This window comes from Drosophila pseudoobscura, chromosome 4, assembly GCF_009870125.1.
Source record: "Drosophila pseudoobscura strain MV-25-SWS-2005 chromosome 4, UCI_Dpse_MV25, whole genome shotgun sequence".
NCBI classification, from domain to species: Eukaryota; Metazoa; Arthropoda; class Insecta; order Diptera; family Drosophilidae; genus Drosophila; species Drosophila pseudoobscura.
The window spans coordinates 3,565,060-3,585,866 of NC_046681.1; the positions used below are offsets into that span (position 1 = coordinate 3,565,060).

General features: G+C 47.6%; 3 protein-coding genes and 1 long non-coding RNA gene across 4 annotated transcripts; 3 read left to right on the plus strand and 1 right to left on the minus strand.

Annotated features, from left to right (window-relative positions):
• Nucleotides 1–257: 257 nt before the first annotated feature.
• On the plus strand, nucleotides 258–10,491 carry Eato (Engulfment ABC Transporter in the ovary). The gene is made up of 15 exons (XM_001356212.3): nucleotides 258–622; nucleotides 695–818; nucleotides 883–1,083; nucleotides 1,161–1,631; nucleotides 1,701–1,853; nucleotides 1,928–2,106; nucleotides 2,162–2,378; nucleotides 2,448–2,748; nucleotides 2,810–3,122; nucleotides 3,189–3,340; nucleotides 3,397–3,583; nucleotides 3,694–3,928; nucleotides 7,137–7,760; nucleotides 7,828–8,833; nucleotides 8,897–10,491. The coding sequence occupies exons 1-15, from the start codon at nucleotides 440–442 to the stop codon at nucleotides 9,354–9,356; spliced, it is 4,806 nt and encodes a 1,601-aa protein (XP_001356248.2). The 5' UTR covers nucleotides 258–439; the 3' UTR covers nucleotides 9,357–10,491.
• LOC117184213 (uncharacterized) lies at nucleotides 10,435–10,889 on the minus strand. The gene is made up of 2 exons (XR_004469492.1): nucleotides 10,663–10,889; nucleotides 10,435–10,606 (listed from the first exon to the last, which is right to left on the minus strand). It is a non-coding gene; the product is annotated as an uncharacterized lncRNA (long non-coding RNA).
• A 165-nt stretch (nucleotides 10,890–11,054) lies between these two features.
• Nucleotides 11,055–13,406, plus strand: LOC4816291 (zinc finger BED domain-containing protein 4). The gene is made up of 3 exons (XM_001356211.3): nucleotides 11,055–11,304; nucleotides 11,371–11,733; nucleotides 11,794–13,406. The coding sequence occupies exons 1-3, from the start codon at nucleotides 11,168–11,170 to the stop codon at nucleotides 13,313–13,315; spliced, it is 2,022 nt and encodes a 673-aa protein (XP_001356247.2). The 5' UTR covers nucleotides 11,055–11,167; the 3' UTR covers nucleotides 13,316–13,406.
• A 218-nt stretch (nucleotides 13,407–13,624) lies between these two features.
• Sec71 (ADP ribosylation factor guanine nucleotide exchange factor Sec71) lies at nucleotides 13,625–19,743 on the plus strand. Its single transcript, XM_001356210.4, has 3 exons — nucleotides 13,625–14,727; nucleotides 14,883–18,922; nucleotides 18,982–19,743. The coding sequence occupies exons 1-3, from the start codon at nucleotides 13,962–13,964 to the stop codon at nucleotides 19,117–19,119; spliced, it is 4,944 nt and encodes a 1,647-aa protein (XP_001356246.2). The 5' UTR covers nucleotides 13,625–13,961; the 3' UTR covers nucleotides 19,120–19,743.
• The last annotated feature ends 1,064 nt before the right edge of the window (nucleotides 19,744–20,807 follow it).

Sequence of the window (20,807 nt, forward strand, 5' to 3'; positions counted from 1 at the left end):
CTATCTCGGCCGAATTAGCAGCCCCATTTAAAGTTGTTGCTTCCTTAATCTCGCGGATGTTTATGTTTGATCGTGGTTTGTTTTTCTCGTTTTTATTGTGGTAATTTTATTTAACTGTGGGTCGGACGGGTGTATGTATGTGTGTAATGGGGGGGTTGTAATGTGTTGTGAATGGGAGTATACGTGCGTGGGTCTTTTTCTTCTCCAGCCCTGATAACTATCGGCTTTCTCCAAAACCGCCCATAACAATCTTTTTTCCATATCTGTATAGTTATCTTTGGTTGTGCGATGACTAAGTTTTGTTTTTATTACACATTTGTTTTTATCAGAATTTGCTGAAACACCCGCTACATATATGTAAATCACAATTAACGATAAGTTTGTAGTAAAGTTGGCGACGCCCAGAAAAAAATCGGAGACAATTTCATTGACACCCACAATGGCTTGCAGGGGCAGCCCATTGTTCTTTGTGTTTCTCCGTAAAAACTTTCTATATTTGCGATTCAATTTGGTGCCTTTACTGTGTATCTTTATTGGGTCTGCGGCTGTGCTATGTGGATATTTGCACTGGTCGGTGAGACCTGTGAAGCACAACTTGGAGGAGCTCGAACCAAAAGACTACGTGAGTAGTGTAGATAAGAGTGACGTTGCAATCAGCTTTTATTGATTATTAACGCTCATCTACTTTGTTTAGGATGTACTGAAACAACTTTACTTCCCTGCAAACGACCTGGACTATATATATTTTGCACCCAGCAGTAACAATGTCGATGATATTATGGACATGGTGCGACAGGAGCTGGAGATCCCTGCAGAGCGTGAGTCTCTCTTAATTTTTGAAGGCATCCGCCGGTCCGGAATACACACAATTTTGCCCCGCAGGTTTCCGTATCTACAACATTAGCTCCGATATGCAGCTGGACATGGAACAGAACTGCCTGGGCAACTGTTTCGCAATCAACTTTAATCAAGTGCCCAACCGGGGCTCTGTTGGACGGCTCCTGTATAGTCTGAGCTCAAATCAAATGCGAATTTCGCCCAAGAAACGATTCGTGAATGATGAAGAGATAAATCATCAGAAGGGTGCGTACATTTTTTCCGAGTTTTTCTTTTTTTAAGATGGTTTAACGAACTCTCCTCTTTGTCATGCCCGCTTTCAGATGACGACGACTACATACGGGTGGGTTTTCTGACGCTGCAGCACATATTGGACCGCCAGTATATGAAATATCAGGAACTAAACCCCAACTATGAGCTCCTGCTTAGTTCCATGCCCAACCTGGAGGTTAGCAGCATGGACAGCCATCGTCTGACCTACTTTGGCACACTATGCAGCATCCTCTTCAATGTCGTCCTGCTGAGCACTTTTGTTGTCCCTTTTGTGGAGGAAAAACAGAACGGACTCAAGGAGTTTCTAAATCTAGTCACTCCAATGAGTTTCCTGAATGGCCTCACCTTCTTTTTCATTCGCTTTATCTGCTATGCAGCGCTCCTTCTATTTGTCCTTATCGCCGCCTACTTTTACGAGGCTCTGGGCCTGATTGGCTTCGCTTACATCGCTGTTTTGTATCTGCTTTACATATTGGCCACTATGTCGTACGCGTACTTAATCTCCGTGTGCTTTCACTCTGGTAAGGACTGCCCTCCGATAAATCCCACAGAATACTCCATGCGGATGTCTTCTCCATTATCATTTTCAGTTTTCTACGCGAAAATTGGCGGCCTGGTGATGCTGATCATTCCCTACGTGTTCAGTTTTGTCCGCAGCTGGGTCACCTCTGTGGCCTTTTTCCTGTTTAGCACCAATGCCTTCCTTGAGGGCTTGGATGTGTTCCAGACCTTCTCCAACAAACGTAGGCATCTGCAGCAGCGGCAGCCTTCGTTTGAGCTTTCATTCCTCACATTCTGCTCTATTATTCTTTCACAGATCGCCACTTTGGGGCAGCGGATCTTTTCCGTGAGATCAAAGATGACTCCACCCGCATGTTCTGGATCTACTGTTCACTCATTGCTCAATCCATCCTCTACGCTCTGCTTTACAACTATATGACCTGTGTTTTCCCCGGTCCTGGGGGACTCAAGCGTCCTTTTCTGTTCTTCCTGGATGTAATTGTGGCATATCTTATAATTAAAAGGATAACTTCATTCGTCCTAATTCCAGCCCAATACGTACAAGAAGCGACAACGCAATGAGTACACAACTGCACCGCGTGGAACCCATGCCATCATCATATCGGAACTGTGCAAGAAGTTCCAGACAAGTAAACGCGAAACGCTTATTTCGGACAATCTAAATATGACGATTAACAACAAGGAGATCACTGTTCTCTTGGGCCACAACGGAGCCGGAAAGACAACGATGATGAACATGATTATGGGTTCGATCTTTGATTCACCATCTGCCCCTTATCAGGGTCCATATTGACCTTCCTCTCGGCATTGTTTAGGTCTGGTCCCGAAGGATGCGGGCAAGATTGTTGTCTGTAGCGAGCGCGATGTGGCCTCGTATCGCCACCTGATTGGGTTCTGTCCCCAGCACAGTGTTTTCATGAGCTACATGACGTGTCATCAGCATTTGGAGTTCTTTGCCCAGCTGCGCGGGTCACGCCGCTCGGATGCGTGTCTTTGGGCTGATACCCAGCTCAAAAAACTGGGCCTCAAAGAGAAACGCGACGAGTATGGGCGCAATTTGTCAGGGGGAATGAAGAGGCGCCTGTCGCTGGGCATTGCCATTGCAGGAAACACAAAGTAAGTGATACTCGTAGAATTCTAGAAAACCGAACTTAAAGTGTTCTTGTCCGCTGCTCAGAATTGTGATTCTGGACGAGCCCTCGTCTGGACTGGACATCGAGTCCCGACGCCAGTTGTGGGACATCCTGTTGAATCTGCGCAAGGAGAAGGCCATTCTGGTCACCACCCACTACATGGAGGAGGCCGAAGTGCTGGGTGACACCATCTGCATCTTGGCCAACGGAAAGCTGCAGAGCACTGGCTCCCCTCTGGAACTGAAGCGTAGATTGGGCATCGGGTACCGCCTAAAGCTGGAAGTCACCGATTTCACATTCCGCGAACGTGAAATAATGAAAATTATACTCGATTACGTTCCGACTGCCCGCGTGCTGGTAAGATTCCACTTCGATGCGCCCTTTATCCAGCGTGTGCAATGATTTTCCTTGAACTTCCCTTAGAATGTGGTGAAGCCGACTGTCTACATTTGCCTGCCGTATGCGTACAAGATGTGTTTCTCGGAAATGCTGCTCAAACTGGAGTCGAGGACAAGTGAGCTGGAAATAAGTACCATTTCTATGACGGATACTTCACTAGAAGATGTTTTTCTAAGGTTGGTTAGAGTTTTAGTAGTCCCTGGATAGCCCTTACCTTTTATTTGCTTTTCAGATGTGCGGGAGAGCAGGATCAGGTGGACACTCCAGACGGCTCTCGGAACGATGCTCCCCTGCTGACCGCGCTCTACAAGCGACTACCCAGCCAGCACACTCCGCCCAGCACGTGGCAGCTGTGGCTGGCGGTGTTCTACAAGAAGTGGACGTTCCTTGCCAACGAGTGGTTATATGCTGTCATAATGGTATGAAATGCCCCTATCATCAGCACAGTCGCTCCAGTTATCTACGCACACAACCGAACTGGTAAATGTTATTGTAACCGATAAACTGCGTTTCTCCTTATCTTTACCAGCTGTCCCTTCCCGTTGTGTGCGTCTCTGGAGCCATTCTCGCTATGCACGCCATGTCTGTTGTGAAGAATGAGGCGGCCCTACCGCTCAAGCTCAGTCAGATGGGCTCTGGAGTAGTTTATATATACAATCCGACGGGCCATCATGCTCAGGTTGAGCAACAGCTGCGGCAGCAGATCGAACTTAGTGGACTCACGGCCAAAACGTTGCAGCTACGCGGAAACAGTGTGAAAAATGGTGAGAGCTCGCGACAATTAACAATATTTGATTTTTGCTTGATTTAAAGTAAGTGAGTATCGGACACCCGGCTGTGTCCACAATCGTAACACCCCGGAAACACCGAAGGCTGCGCCGTGTACTGCCTTTTTTACCCATTCGTCGACATTCTCTTCCAAGGTGTAAGTTGACTTCGGATAGAAGGTTGTTAGTGGGTGGGTGTGCGAAATGCACCCAGGGCGGCTCTTGTTGCTGCATTAATCGTAGTTTTAAGCTGGTGGTTAAGCTGGTTTTTAGGTGAGTAACCATATATGAGGAGGCAGAAGTTTACTTTGGATATGATTAGAGATTTGGTGATTTTTACAAGTGATGAGATTCGGCCGTTGTATTTTAAGGACGAGAGGTGTTTGATAATGCCCAGTGGCTTGGCAAGGTCTATTTTGAGATTATTGATATGAGATGAGGAAGTCTTGGGGTATGCCGTTGGGAAGTGGGAAGGTACTCGAGAGGTTCGGCCACTTTTCACGAGGATTTTTCTCTTTGAAATTTAAAATTTTTTTTTTATTTGTTGGACAATAGAGTTGATACCTATTTTGTCTAATGCTTTGGTGAAGTCAAGGGAGATTAAGGTTAGATTCGTTCTTACGGCAATGGCTCTGGTGGCTAGGTGGTCTACGTAGAGTGGGCTATCTAGCACCGATTTGCCTCGTTTAAAACATAGTTGGCTGTTGTGGAATAGTTTGTTATTCAAAACAAACCACCATAATAATAATTATAAGCAATAATTAAGTGATATGGGTCTGTAGGATTTTAAGTCTGTTTGTGGTTTTAGAATCGGGAGAACTAGGCTGAGTTTGAGCTATTGTGGGATGTATGAGTTGAGTGTTCTGTTAAAGTCGTTTTAAGGGTGGGGGTGTGCGTTTTTTAACATTAAGTAGGAGATGTGGAGTACAGTGCTGATGAGAATTCTATAAGGGAAATTTCCTTTTCGATTTCTAGTGCTGATGGCGTTGGGGTATAGTTTAGGCGAAGGAGTTGGCTATTTCGGTTTGGTTGATTGTGTCTGATTGGGTGTGGGGGTTATAGATATTGTTTATATTTTTAGCTGGGTAGAGTCTGCACAGCCGTCTGATATTAGACCATGTTGTGGATGTCTTTGAGTTAGGGTGTATTTGGGTGGTGAACTCAAGGATCGATTTCCGTTTAGCTTCCCTGATTGCTCTTTTAAATTCTATGTTGGTGGCGTTGTTTATGTCCCGTTTGAGTTTTTTCCATTTAGTGACTTTTTCTCTTTTAAGGACTGTTAGCCTTTTTCCACCAGGGAACGGAACGGGGGAGGGAGAAAGTAGTGTTTTGAGGGATGGAAAAATTATAATTTTTTTAATTATTGCGTTTTCCCTGTTAACGTTGTCGCTTGTTAGGGTAGTGGAGTTGAATTTATGGATGAATTTTTGATGAGATCCCAGTCAGAACTTTTTAGTTTGAAGGACGTTTTTTTTACGGTCGTCTATTACTTCCCAGAGGAGCTCTGGGGCAATAGTTTCTGATGCTAGGGAGAGATCAATGTGGGTGAATGTTTTATGTGTTGAGAAGTGCGTGGGGGATTTATCGTTTAAGAAAATATAATTGGAATGGTCCAGCAAAGAGTCTAAGGTTTTCCCTCTTAGGTTAGCCTTAGGTGAGCCCCAGTAGGGGTGCCAGCTGTTAAAGTCTTCTAGTACAAGCGTGGAGTCGTTTGTGGTTTGGGTTAGGACGTTTTGTAGGTTGAGGGCATTGAAGGGTTTGTTTGGGGAGATGTAGGATATGATGTTGACTTTGGATTTGATGTTGACCCCTACTGCGTCAAAGTCGGAGTTGAGAGGGATTTGGGTGTGGGATATGGAGTTGTCTATGAGGATGAGGCTGTGCCTCCAAATGCATTAATGTGGTTATGTGGTATTCCCAGTGGTGATATCACAGTATCTGGGATAATTTTGGTTTTTTTGGTTTTCGTAATTTCCTCGAAACCCATTTCTTCTTGGGTGGGTTGCTGGGCTAGTTTGGTTAGGTGTAGGTTTGAGTCTGAGATGTCTGCGAAGTTAGTAGTTAGCCTTTTTTGTTGTGTGATGATGAAGGATGGTTGGGGATGGTTCGTGGTTTTGGTTGTTGGTGATATGCAGCTATCTCGGCGAATTGTGGATTGGTGTGTGTTGCGTTAAAAATATATATTATATTTTTTTTTTCAGTTATGAAGTCCACTTTCTCTGATGATTTGATTATGGCTCTCTTTTTCCTTTAGAAATTCAGGTCATTTGGGGTCTAGTGGGCTGTAGTTATTTTGGATGTTAGTGTTGTTGTTGCAGTTGCTGCAGAATTTCGGGTTAGAGCATAAATCGTCGTCCGCGGGGTGCACTTCAGAGCAGCTTTTCCAGATTTTGGTGGTTTTGCAGTATTTAGTTGGCAATTATTGCATTTGAGGGGGCTTGGTTGGGGGCGAACGTTTACGCGTTCGTATCGTATCATAATATGCTGGGGCAGTGTTGGTGTGTCGAATGTGAGGTTGATAACTCCGGTTTCTTGAAGCTAGCCGTCTTTGAGTTTGAGAATTTTTCGTGGCGTTGATGACCTTTTGTGTTTTGAGTTCGTTTTTGATGACTGTTCGGGCCAGCCGCTGAAGAATAACCGTAACTTTAAGCATTATTATTGTATGAGCAGAGGGAGCCGCCTATGTTGTAAAACGTTGACTTTCTGCAGAGCTGCTGCGCTCTCCCGCTAAAGGGGCTCTCTGCCGCCGCCACTTCGGCAATTACTTTGATCTGCTGCCGCCACTTCGGCAATCACTTTGATCTAACGCCGTCGTCTATTTTTAGTTCTATGCTTACCCCTCTGCGCATTGGTTGCATATCGATCTCGCATAAATTTTATCTGGCCATAGCAAGCAACCGGCTTCCGCTAAGCCACCAAGATTAAATACGAATTATAAGGTTTAACCCAAATTCTCTTTTCATTTTGAAACACATACATAGGTGCCAAAAAAGCTTGTCATCTCAAACAATGACTATATCGATGTTGTGGAAATCGATGGAGTAGATGACACTTTCTGAGGAGTTAAGGGTTTCGTGTTCTGATGCTTTTACAGAAAGATCGTTGAGTTTTACGATTTTTAGGAGCTTTGTTGCCTTTCGATTGAAAGTCGCGCTGGTTTCATGATTTTCAATGAGTTTATTATTACATGTGCATTTTTTTGCAGAGCTCCTCGAATTGCAACGCGACAACTTGGCGGATTTCCTGGAACAGGTGGTGGGCGCTATCGACATGTACGGCGGGGGCCGGGGCACTGGAGGAACTCCGCAGATAGAAATCTTTTACGCGGGCAATCGCTACCACAGCTCAGTGGAGCTGATCAACTTTCTGGACTCCAGCATGCTGAAGATGGTCAGCCCAGAGTCGGACATTGAAACCACGTATGTGCCGATTCGACGCTTTATCAGCGACATCAGTCCCACGCGATTGGAGTACTATGTGGTGATCGTGTCCGTGGGAATGTTCTTCTGCATGTTCTACTTCATTTCGCTACCCTTCCGAGAGCACGACAACGGCTTCCGCCAGCTGCAGACCATGTCACGCTACACCTTCTGGCTGTCCACCTTTGTGTTCGACGTCCTGCTGCTGGTCCTCCTCTGTGTGGCGCTTTTTGTGCTTCAGAACTGGCTAATGCCTTCGGAGCTCTACTCCACCTCAGAACTGAGAATCATTGTTATGAGCATATTCTTCTACGGCTGCAGCTACCTGCCCATTCTGTACTCGCTGGCCAATAACTTCAAGTCCATATCGACGATATCCACCTACCTGCTGCTGATGCTGATTGTGTCCGGTAATATTAGACCTCCTTAGCTCCCTCCCATCCTCCTGATCTGAATACTATTTATGTGCCCTTCTAGCAATTGCTCCTCTGATCACCTCCAACAATGCGCAGTCCATAAAACTGCACGAGACGAAGATAGCCTTCCTCTGCTTCCTGCCCGACTTCAATCTGAACCACCAGCTGCGCATCATCAATGAGAATTTCATTGCTAACCGACGCTCTGTACCCACCGCCCATTTGCTTTCGACGGATACGTTCTTTGTCTATGCCATGGCCGTCTGCGTGCTGGTCTTTTCATTCTTCACCATCGTTTTGGAGCACAAGTACCTCCGCCAACGGGTCCACGATGCCATCTGGATGAACAGGTGCCTGGTCACCTTGAAGAAGAACAGCTCGACGGGCACCAGTTCTAGCACCCAGCTCACGGTCGTTGACGACTGTGCCAACGAAGAGCGTCGAGTGGAGGCGCTCATGGTCGATCCGACGCAGGAGTGTCCCTTGATCGTCAGCAAAGTGCGCAAGCGGTACCACAAGAAAGTGGTGGTGGATGGAATCAGTTTTGCCGCTTCTAGAGGCGAATGCTTTGGCCTCTTAGGCATCAATGGAGCCGGAAAGACGAGCACATTCGAAATGATTGCCGCCAATCTGCCTCTGGACGGAGGGAGCATACGAATCGATGGCATCGATATTCGAAAGGACGAAGTAGGCTATCGCCATCGTTTCGGCTACTGCCCCCAGTACGATGCCCTGAATAAGTTTATGACCGCCGAACAATGTCTCCACTATATGGCCCTCCTGCGGGGACTGAGCACCACCAGCGAAGGACCGAGTAGCGTGACGGAAAACGTGAAATACTGGCTCGAAAAAATGCACCTGACCAAGTATCAACAGGTCCAGGTGCGACATTATTCGGGGGGGACGAAGCGCAAACTGATGGCTGCCATGGCGATGATCGGGGCCCCGACACTGGTTCTCCTAGACGAGCCCACGACTGGCGTGGATCCCATTTCCAGACGCTTTCTGTGGGAGTGCATCAAGGACTTTCAGGGCCAGGAGCGCACTGTGGTGCTTACTTCACACAGGTAGGGAACGGCTGAGAATTTGGATTAAATCAATTTTCAATTACATATAATTTTGATTTCCAGCATGGACGAGTGTGAGGAGCTGTGTAATCGCCTGGCCATCATGGCCAATGGGAAATTCAAGTGCCTGAATACCATCTGCGCCTTGAAGAGACTGAGCGGCTTCACCATAAAACTTAAGATGAAACTAGACACGGAAACGGAGCAGAACGTGCACACTATCACAAATACCCTGAAGGCGCAGTTCGAGGGTCTGGAGTTGCGCGAGAATCATGCCGGAACCCTAACCTACTTTGTTAGCACCCAGGAGAACTTGGTCTATTGGTCGAGGGTGTTTAGGATAACCGAGGACCATCTGACCGACAGATTGGGCCACATCGTGGCGGACTACTCGCTGAATGAGTGCACTTTGGAAGATATTTTTCTCAAATTCGACAAAAAATCGAAGACCCCACCCTCATCGCAAACATCGTCGCGCAACTCCCCAGTCCAACACAACCCTGACGCGTCCGACTTTGTTTGATTCGGGCCTAAAGGCAGGCACAGGCACTGAGCACAAGACTGCTGTTGGGGAGGGCTTCGTTTACTTTTCCCTGACATCATTGTTCAATTGTTTAGCCAGAACACAGAACAGAACCACTTACAATACCCGATACATGTTCATGACTTTTCAGTTTAAACACCTGTAAAATCTTTTAAAATGCCTCAATCCTTGTGATTTTTTTTCATAGAATGAAAAAAGACTATAATTTATTCAAAGAGATCTTTTTCCTTAAGAGATTTTAAATTGCTAAAAAAAAATTGCATGTATCCACTTTTGCACGTTTTAAATTTGTTTACTTTAATCATTTTTTAAAAATATTTGTTCCAAAGGGCCTTAGCTTTTATCATATTCCGAAAATTGTTTGCCAAAACCAGTTCGAAATATGATAAAAGCTTATGACCTTTATAACAAATATTTTTTAAAAATGATTAAGGTAAACAAATTTGTAACGTGCAAAAGTGGATACATGCAATTTTTTTTTAGCAATTTAAAATCTCTTAAGGAAAAAGATCTCTTTGAATAAATTATTGTCTTTTTCATTCTTACTAGATTTAAGAATCTTTGAAAAAAAATCACAAAGATTTATGCATTTTTAAAGATTTTACTGGCGTTCAAACTGAAAAGTGATGAACATGTATCCACATGTGCTCGGCACTGTACGGTACTTAGTGGCGTCCACACAGGATTAAAGTGGGATAAAACCCATCTTCTTTCTGCCCTGTCTCTGCGGAAGGAAAGTAGTCTGAAACTTGTTTCAGTTAAGAGACAAACAGTCATCCGATTGCGACGCATGCACATCTGTATATATCTCATACACAAAATCCCACCCTGTTGTTGGTGATGGTATGTTCCGAATGTTCATATCGACCAAGCTATGGAAGTATTCCCTTCTGTTCCACGAATAAAGTAAAGTAAACCCTTGTGTGTACTCTGTGAGTAAGAGGTCCAAAGAATCTCAGGCTAATCCCTTAGACAGTAACTTGAGCTCAGGGGCTGTCGTGCCTGTCGGAACTTCTACTTAAATTATGTACATAATTTGAAGACCCACTTGCATACATACATATATCAAAGATATTGACTTTAATCGGTAAAAATAAAGCACATGTATTTACACTCGGAATTCCGCGGGTGTTATCTTTAGGATTCCGCCAGCTATGTGCGGCGGCAGACAGCACGCAAGTCTTTTTTAACGACATTTCGAAATGCTCTCCACTTTCAGGAGCTTGAATCTGCATCAAACACAACAGGTAAATTACAAAAATCTTAATAATAATAATAAGCTTACCATAAAAACTCATCAAAATAAAAGATAACTGTATTTTATTGATATATGTTTTTGAATTTGTAATTAAAGTAATGACATGATTTTATCCCCATAAATTTATACAAAAAAATTGGATGATATAACAAAATCCGATTTCTTGATAAACATTAACAAATATTACAATCAAAAAACAAATTTTGTATGCCAAAAAAAGTAAATGAAATTTGAAAAAAGCTAGATTTCAAGCTACATATAAGCTATCATGGTTATAAAATAAGCCAAATCTAGCTAAATAGACCGTCCGACCCTCAGAAATATACCAAACTATACCGTTTCATCACTAACCATATAGTATACAGTATACTGTATGGTTAGTGGTTTCATTTTACAAATATACCGTAAATATACTGACGAATTCAATGAGGTATATTTCTGAGGGTCAGTCACATTAAGCGGCAGTCAAATACAAAAACAAAATAAAAATAAATAAGAACAACGTCCAGCTGCTGGAGCCATATCCACGGCCATGGCGCGTAGTAAAGTATGGAAATACTACGATAAGTTACACAACAACACGGCGCAATGTCAGCTCTGCGAAAAGATCATCAAAACTTCCGGAAACACGTCCAACTTGATGAAGCACATAAAGACCCATCCGCAGATGTAAGTACTTCCTTCGAAATATAGCGTCTCCACGGAGGGCTGATGAGCTAACTTTGTAAATTGCAGAGATATCGATAATAAGGAATCTGTTGTGGTGCGTGGCATGTGCAAGCGTGAGTCCCATGTGATAAAAAGGAAAATAAAAAAGTCTCCGCCTTACGAGGGGCGGTCCTTGTTCCAGGAGCAATATCACAATACCAGTGAGCCTATAATCAAACCCAAAGGGGAGCCAGATAATATCATAGAGCTAGATGATGCCTCTTGTCGGGCAATTGAACAGGCTGAACAGGAACAGGGCGCTGGCTTCTGGACGACTGGTGCAGAGACAGTCAGTGCCGAGGACATTATAGAATTCGAGCCTAAGGTGGCAAACGATAACCTATTCGAAATACAGGATCTACCGCTGGCCGACGTAGAGGACGAAATCGCGTAAGTCACGGCCTGGAAGATAATTTGCGAATGCCAGCAATAGTAAAATATTATTTGCAGCAACTTTCACAGCAACCTGGACGCTAGAGTACCAGGCCAGCGTTCGTTTCTTCACAACATGGCTTTCTTCGTCTGCCGTGACAGGCAGCCTCTGCAGATCATGCAGGCCGAGGGATTCAAGCATTTGGTGAGTGCGTTGTGCCCTGGCTCCAAACCTCCCAGCGTGAATGAGCTGGAATCGTACATTTGCAATCAGCGACATCTGCACGCATCGAAGCTGCGCAAACAACTAGCACGACTGGCAACGCTTTCCCTAAGCTGTGCCGTTCACACTACACCAGAGGAGCGAAGCCACCTGGTGCTGGTGGTTCACTTCTATGAGGGTCTGGAAAAGCTTTCCAGAACGTTGTCGGTACAAAGCTTGCCTGAGCATTTCAATGCCAGTCAGATTGAGAAGCGGATGGCGCGGGTGTGTCGACGGTTCGACATAAGCAAGGCAAAGATCACCTGCGTGGTGACAAGAGGATCTCGTCTGCTCGAGGATGCTGTGGCGGCCCTTCTGGGAGATCATCGACATGTGCCCTGCTTCGGATACCTGCTCAACACTATTCTGGAGAACACCATGCTGCGCCCCGAGATTCTTGAATTCTGCGAAAAGGTTCGTCCCTACGTTACATGTTACCTCGACAGTGGGGTCCTCCTCTCGCAAAGGAAGCTACATCTGGATGTGAAGCAACGCCCCCTCAGCAAATTTGATATGCTGGAGCTATACACAAAGTACGCCCCGCACCTGCCAAATTATTTGCAACTTGAGATTAGCCCGCCCCTGTCCGAGGAAGAGCTGGAACAGTGTCGGGAGCTGCTGGCAGTCCTGAAGCCGCTGGCCAGCTCGATGAAGGAGCTCAGTCGAGCAGGAGAAACGTCATTTCCCGTGGCTAGCGAGGCCTTGCCCATAGTGTATACCCTCATCAACGAACTGAAGAAGCACCCGAGCTCACCGGAAAATCAGATAACCTATGATCTGCGCTTGTTTCTGGTCCATCAGCTAGAGGAGTGCTTTGATAGCATGGAAAAGAATGTTCACATGGCTATGGCCACTCTGCTGGATCCGCGCTTTCGAAGTATGCCTTTTTGCAGTGCTGAATTGGCGACCCAGTACGTGAGCGATCTGTACGAGATTTTTCAGACACACGTAAAGACTCGAGTGCCAGCCACTGTCAAAGAGGATGCGACCGAAAACTATGACATCTGGGCAGCGTACAAGGTTTTGTCGCAGGAGAAGCACAGCCAGATCACAGAGCCCAATGACCAAGATGACGAGATCACCAGCTATTTTTGTGGACGAATCAATAGTGTGCAGGAGGAGCCAATGAAGCTGTGGGAAAATCTGATGCATTTGCATCCCTTTCTGCATAGCCTGGCCAAGAAGTACATGCACATTCCGGCCACCGCTGTCCCACCTGCGACTCTGTTTACGGACGCTGGGGCAGCCGTGGAAGAGCAGTACACGAAACTGACTGGCGCTAACATGGAGAACACGCTCTTTATGGCAGATGTTCCACTGGACGAGTGGCAATTGTAGTACATGTCTTGGTACAATTTTAATATTGTAGCAAATAGTTCTTAAAATATTACGCGTCCTATTAAATCAGCCATTTTAAAGTGCTACTCTATTGATAACGCTTTCTCGCTTGGAAGTATGTAGAAGAGGCAAGTCAAGTAGAAAATTGATGTATTGATCGCATTGATGCACCGTGGCATGGTGGAAAGTTCTATCTAGCTAGTAATATTCCACGGAAGATCAAAAACGAGGAATATGTAAAATATAACTTGAATTCGTCAGTATACTTACGGCATATTTTTTAAATGAGACGGTATGTTTCGGTATATTTCTGAGGGTCGGACGGTATATTTTATCGATAAGGCCGCGGTCACACTACTCCAGCTATACTTTCTATGTGGAATAAAAAGTGAAATATTTCAATATGCACATGCATATAACACACAAATAACACGCCGCATGCCGAGTTTTGACATCGAGCATTCGAGGAATACCACAGCTTACGCAGACCAGCCAGCAGCGAAAGTTGCTGTCGTTTCCGCAATCTGCTGAACAACACACAGAAAGCTATAGCAAGGGCGAGGGCAACGGGTGAGAGCAGCAGCAAGAAGAGGGCCACTTGGACAACTCGGGATAAAAACATAAAGGTCGACCTTGGGAGTTGCATATGCACAATATGCAAAGTAACTCCACGAAAACCAAGGAAATGTTTATTGTGCGTGCTCTAGAGAAAATCCTTGCCGACAAGGACATACGGCGCTCCCACCACTCGCAGCTGAAGAAGTCCTGCGACTCGGCACTCGAGCAGATCAAGGCGGAGCTGATCAGCGCCGGCCAGATTGCCGAGGGCAATGAGCTGCCCTGCGCTGCCCTCCCGTTGCCAAAGAACGATGCGGCCAGCATCATCAACGCCGAGACCTACTTCCTGCCCTTTGAGCTGGCCTGCAAGAGTCGCTCGCCGCGCATCGTGGTCACAGCCCTGGACTGCCTGCAAAAGCTGATCGCCTACGGACATCTGACGGGCTCCATCCAGGACTCGGCCAACCCCGGCCACCTGCTCATCGATCGCATTGTCATCACCATATACGGCTGCTTTAGCGGGCCCCAGACGGACGAGGGTGTCCAGCTGCAGATCATCAAGGCTTTGCTCACTGTCGTTACCTCTCAGCATGTCGAGATCCACGAGTTCACGCTCCTCCAGGCTGTGCGCACCTGCTATGACATTTACCTGTCCAGCAAGAACCTAGTCAACCAGACCACAGCGCGGGCGACACTCACCCAAATGCTAAATGTCATATTTGCCCGCATGGAGAACCAGGTGTACGAGGTGCCCCCGCAGCCTCCCCCGCCATCTGAAGACTGCAATGGTGAGGAGCCGCTGGCGGATACTGACGAAGTCATTGCCTCGGAGCTGCTGGCTGAGATCATATCAGGTGCGTGGCAACTATGAATTGATAAGCAGGCAGGAAGCAGTTAATTAGCGATGATACCGATCGCTGCTATTATGTGCCACATAATATGTTCAATCTACTCCTGCCTGTTTACACAATTATTGGTTATGGAATAACATCTATTTGTTGTTTTACAGCTGCGTACAATGAGGCCATGAAAGATCAGAACGCCCCCGAAGCGGAGACGATTGTGAACGGCAACGACTCCTCGTCGCATTCGGATCCCGAAAGCGTTGAGCTGCACAACGAGAACGATGCCGTTGTCACGGCCAAGTTCACCCACATTCTGCAGAAGGATGCCTTTCTTGTGTTTCGATCGCTGTGCAAGCTCTCGATGAAGCCCCTGCCGGATGGGCAGCCGGATCCAAAGTCGCACGAGCTGCGCTCCAAGGTGCTGTCGCTGCATTTGCTGCTTTTGATACTGCAGAACGCCGGGCCCGTCTTCCGGTCCAACGAGATGTTCGTCATGGCCATCAAGCAGTATCTGTGCGTCGCCTTGTCCAACAATGGGGTCAGTTTGGTGCCTGAGGTGTTTGAGCTGTCGCTGTCGATCTTCGTGGCCTTGCTGTCCAACTTCAAGGTGCACTTGAAGCGGCAGATCGAGGTCTTCTTCAAGGAGATATTCCTCAACATTCTAGAGGCGAACTCGAGCAGCTTCGAGCACAAGTGGATGGTCATCCAGGCGCTGACACGCATCTGTGCAGACGCCCAGTCTGTGGTGGATATCTATGTGAACTACGACTGTGATTTCTCGGCGGCCAATCTGTTCGAGCGGCTGGTCAACGACCTGTCCAAGATTGCCCAGGGCAGGCAGGCCCTCGAGCTGGGGGCCAATCCGATGCAGGAGAAGTCTATGCGCATCCGGGGCCTGGAGTGCCTCGTCTCCATACTGAAGTGCATGGTGGAGTGGAGCAAGGATCTGTATGTGAACCCAAACATGCCCGTCCCGGCCCTGCAGGTGCAGTCCCCGACTGCGACAGAGGACCATTCGACGGACAACACCATACAGACCGCGTACAGTGGTTCCAGCCACAGTCTCAACTCCAACCAGGAGCAGCTTCAGGACCTACCCGAAGCGCTGGAGGAGCGCAAGATGCGCAAGGAGGTGATGGAAACGGGAATTGAGCTCTTCAACCGGAAGCCCCAGAAGGGAGTGCAGTTTTTACAGGAGAAGCAGCTGCTGGGAGCCACCTGCACGGACATTGCCCGGTGGCTGCACGACGACGAGCGCCTGGACAAGACCGTCATCGGCAACTATCTGGGCGAGAACGATGACCATTCGAAGGAGGTGATGTGCGCTTACATCGATGCCTTTAACTTCCGCCAGATGGAGGTGGTGGCCGCCCTGAGGATACTGCTCGAGGAGTTCCGTCTGCCAGGCGAGGCGCAGAAGATCGACCGCCTGATGGAGAAGTTCGCCAGCAGGTACTGCGAGTGCAATCCGCAAAACCAATTGTTCCAGAGCGCCGACACGGTGTACGTGCTGGCATTCAGCATTATCATGCTGACGACGGACCTGCACTCGCCGCAGGTCAAGCACAAGATGACCAAGGAGCAGTACATCAAAATGAACAGAGGAATCAGCGACAGCAAGGCAGACCTGCCCGAGGAGTATCTGTCCTCCATCTACGACGAGATTTCAGAGCACGAGATCAAGATGAAGAACAACTCGGGTATGCTGCAGCCCAAGCCCAGTGGCAAGCAACCCTTCATTACAGAGAAGCGGCGCAAGCTGCTCTGGAACATGGAGATGGAGGTCATTTCCCTGACGGCCACCAACCTCATGCAGTCCGTATCGCACGTCAAGTCCCCCTTCACATCGGCCAAGCACCTGGAGCACGTGCGTCCTATGTTCAAGATGGCCTGGACCCCCTTCCTGGCCGCCTTTTCCGTGGGCCTGCAGGACTGCGACGACCCGGAGATAGCCACACTGTGCCTGGACGGCATCCGCTGCGCCATCAGGATCGCCTGCATCTTCCACATGTCTCTGGAGCGAGATGCCTACGTCCAGGCCCTGGCCAGGTTCACTCTGCTTAACGCCAATTCTCCCATCAACGAGATGAAGGCCAAGAACATCGACACCATCAAGACCCTCATCATGGTGGCCCACACGGACGGCAACTATCTCGGAAGCAGCTGGCTGGACATTGTCAAGTGCATCAGCCAGCTGGAGCTGGCCCAGCTCATTGGCACGGGAGTGCGACCGCAGTTCCTGTCGGGTGCCCAGACCACGCTCAAGGACTCGCTCAACCCAAGCGTAAAGGAGCACATCGGGGAGACGAGCAGCCAGAGCGTTGTGGTGGCTGTCGACCGTATTTTCACGGGCTCCATGCGGCTGGATGGCGATGCCATTGTCGACTTTGTGAAGGCCCTGTGCCAGGTGTCAGTGGACGAGCTTCAGCAGCCGCAGCCCCGCATGTTCTCGCTGCAAAAGATCGTGGAGATAAGCTACTACAACATGGAGCGCATCCGTCTGCAGTGGTCGCGCATCTGGCAGGTGCTGGGCGAGCACTTCAATGCCGTCGGCTGCAACAGCAACGAGGAGATTTCCTTCTTTGCACTTGACTCGCTACGCCAGCTGTCAATGAAGTTTATGGAGAAGGGGGAGTTCAGCAACTTCCGCTTCCAGAAGGACTTTCTGCGCCCCTTCGAGCACATCATGAAGAAGAATGCCTCGCCCGCCATCCGCGACATGGTGGTGCGGTGCATAGCCCAAATGGTGAACTCGCAGGCCCACAACATTCGCTCCGGTTGGAAGAACATCTTCAGCATCTTCCACCTGGCCGCCGGCGACCACGAGGAGCCCATTGTGGAGTTGGCCTTCCAGACCACGGGCAAGATCATCGGCGATCTGTACCACCGCCAGTTCGCCGTCATGGTGGACTCGTTCCAGGACGCCGTCAAGTGCCTCTCGGAGTTTGCCACCGCCCGTTTCCCAGACACCAGCATGGAGGCCATTCGGCTGGTGCGCAACTGCGCCCAGTGCGTGCACGAGGCCCCCCAGCTGTTTGCCGAGCACGCGGGCATGGAGAACGATGCTTCGGTGGCGGAGGAGGATCGGGTATGGGTGCGCGGCTGGTTCCCCATGCTCTTCTCACTCTCCTGCGTGGTGAATCGCTGCAAGCTGGACGTGCGCACGCGCGCCCTTACCGTGCTCTTTGAGATCGTAAAGACCTACGGGGACAGCTTCAAGCCGAACTGGTGGAAGGATTTGTTCAACGTGATCTTCCGCATCTTCGACAACATGAAGCTGCCGGAGCACGTCACCGAGAAGTCCGAGTGGATGACCACCACCTGCAACCATGCCCTCTACGCCATCATCGACGTATTCACCCAGTACTTTGATGTGCTGGGCCACCTGCTGCTCGAGGAGCTATTCGCCCAGCTGCACTGGTGCGTCCAACAGAGTAACGAGCAGCTGGCGCGCTCGGGCACCAACTGTCTAGAGAACCTGGTAATCTCCAACGGGTTCAAGTTCAATGAGGTCACCTGGGATAAGACGTGCCAGTGCATCCTGGACATCTTCAACGCCACGCTGCCTCAGGAGCTGCTCAGCTGGCGACCCAAGGCACACTCCAGCCACCCCACCTCCCTGCAGGAGCACAATCACTTCGAGGCTCTGCATATCCGGTGCGTGGTGCAGCTGGAGCTGATCCAGACCATGGATAATATCGTCTTCTTCCCGGCCACCTCGCGGAAGGAGGATGCCGAGACCCTGGCCCAGGCAGCCGCCGACCTAACGGGGGGCAGGAGCGGGTCCCAGTCGCAGCTGCTGGACTGCCAGCGGGAGGAGCAGGGCATGTATGGCTACCTCAGGACCCGCCAGCTGCTCACCCTGGCCGATTGTCTGACGCAGTCGCACCGCTTCGCCAAGCGTTTCAATGCCGACCAGGAGCAGCGCAGTCTGCTGTGGCGAGCCGGCTTCAAGGGTTCGGTGAAGCCCAACCTGCTCAAGCAGGAGACCTCCTCACTGGCCTGCGTGCTGCGCATCTTCTTCAAGATGTATGGCGACGAGAATCGGCGCAGCGACTGGCCGGGAATAGAGCAGGAGCTGGTGCAGGTGTGCAAGGAGGCGCTGGCCTACTACCTGAGCTTGCAGAGCGAAGCACATCGCGATGCTTGGACATCGTTGCTGCTGCTCATTCTGACGCGCCTGCTCAAGATGTCCGATGCAAGGGTGAGTTCTGCTTTCCAGTTTTCGTACCCAAAATATTCATTCGTGTGTCTCTCTTTCAGTTTGCTACGCACGTGTCCAACTACTACAGCCTGCTGTGCGAGATGATGTGCTTCGACCTAAAGCCCGAACTGAGAAGTGTCCTTAGGCGCGTGTTCATGCGCATCGGTCCAGTATTCAATATAGTGAACGTTAAATAGTCAAGGAAGAGCCTCAGTCGCCTGACTATATGACTAGATGACTAGACTTGACTAGACTCGGCCATGTTAATAGATTGATCCGATTCCCGATCATCAATCCTTTATTCCCCGGATCTCCAATCCAGTCATTGTTTTTCCAGCACTCCTTTGGTTCCCTTGGTTTTGTTGTTACATATATACATGCACACGCGCGTTGGCATGTATGTGTGTATGTCGTATCCATACAATACGAGTATATATATTTTTATTATATTTATAAACATATACATAGGCAAGATGTATTGTTCAATAGGGTTAAAGAGAAATGTTGTTGTTTTTACATATATATATACATATATACCATGCACACTATGTGTATATATACATATATATGTATGCATATATATGCTATGTAAGGCTTTAATGTGTGCGAGTGCGTATCGTTTTCCCGAGTTCCGAATTTGTACTACTTTATCCACTCCAATATGCCCCTACCCTACATACTACTATTACCGATTAAAGTGTAGCGTAAATACCGATTACATCAACTAAATTGAGTTAATTGTGTAGCCTGTACATTGCTAGAGTTAACATAAATCAAATTCTACAATATATATAAATACATATACAGATATATTTCAAATATACAATATTAATATTACCAAATTCTCCGCTTCCGATTCCGTGATTTATTGGATGGTAAGTATGCGTTTACAAGCAAGATCTGTCACGCATTATAAGATCTCGATACTAGAGCTTATGGTACTCGGTATTCGGGATAATCGGAGGTGCGCACATGTCGTATGCGATCTGATTATTTGACCACTTATAGCATTACTCAATCCAAATAATAAAATATGTTCTTTATATTTCTGTCGCGTTACCTAAATTTAAGAGCCTCTCACTCGAAAAAAACAATCGCGCGTTTCGGTGTACACGAAAAAATCTACAAAAAACAAATTAAATGGTTCGGATTTTTGAATGTATATTTTCTGCGGCAGCAGTTGCCCAGCCGATGCCGATCCTTGGGGCACAGATTTATGGCATTTTTATTATACCCATGTTGTGTGCTGCGAATTTATTTGAAATTGAATAGGGTGCATTCAGGGGGCATCAGAACTTCGGGTCGGATTCTGGGGTGTCTGACGAAATGTTTTCTTCTGTTCAACTTTTGAGCACACTTTCACACCACAGAGCATCTGCAATGCGGCGTGGGCCCCAATGTTCGAGTATATCAAATGATCTTGATTAATTAAACGTGAGCAACAAAAAAGAAAAGACCCATCCCATTCCCCAATATGACAATTTAACAAAATTATTTATTTTTTTAAAATAAATAAAAACGTTGTACCACGAGTATTTGCTGTTCCCTAGTTTGAGAGGTCCAATTCAATTCTGAGACGACACCAAGCGAAAGCATGTCAAGCAGACAGCAGCCTTCCTTTCGCCCACGCAACTGAGGGGCGCTGCTGCATAAGGCTGCATAAGGTATTTTGAGAAGAGAAATGGAGTTAGGTGGTAGATACATGGAGTTATATAGTTATAGTTCATTTAAACAGGGACAGTGAAGGTTGCTAATGTTGCTCAACAAGTCAGGGCTATCACTCCTGATCAATTTAAGCCCACAAACCACACCAATCCAACTACTATTCTACTAGGATAAGATGGCAATCTATATATGTAACATAAATTTAAGTAGTATTTTAAGT

Coding starts and splice junctions, on each gene's coding strand:
- LOC4816291 (XM_001356211.3), top strand. CDS start 11,168: ATGGCGCGTAGTAAAGTATGGAAATACTACGATAAGTTACACAACAAC. Junction 11,305..11,370: donor ATAAAGACCCATCCGCAGAT/GTAAGTACTTCC, acceptor TGTAAATTGCAG/AGATATCGATAATAAGGAAT. Junction 11,734..11,793: donor GACGTAGAGGACGAAATCGC/GTAAGTCACGGC, acceptor TATTATTTGCAG/CAACTTTCACAGCAACCTGG.
- Sec71 (XM_001356210.4), top strand. CDS start 13,962: ATGCACAATATGCAAAGTAACTCCACGAAAACCAAGGAAATGTTTATT. Junction 14,728..14,882: donor GCTGGCTGAGATCATATCAG/GTGCGTGGCAAC, acceptor GTTGTTTTACAG/CTGCGTACAATGAGGCCATG. Junction 18,923..18,981: donor TCAAGATGTCCGATGCAAGG/GTGAGTTCTGCT, acceptor TCTCTCTTTCAG/TTTGCTACGCACGTGTCCAA.
- Eato (XM_001356212.3), top strand. CDS start 440: ATGGCTTGCAGGGGCAGCCCATTGTTCTTTGTGTTTCTCCGTAAAAAC. Junction 1,632..1,700: donor CTCCGTGTGCTTTCACTCTG/GTAAGGACTGCC, acceptor TATCATTTTCAG/TTTTCTACGCGAAAATTGGC. Junction 1,854..1,927: donor CCAGACCTTCTCCAACAAAC/GTAGGCATCTGC, acceptor ATTCTTTCACAG/ATCGCCACTTTGGGGCAGCG.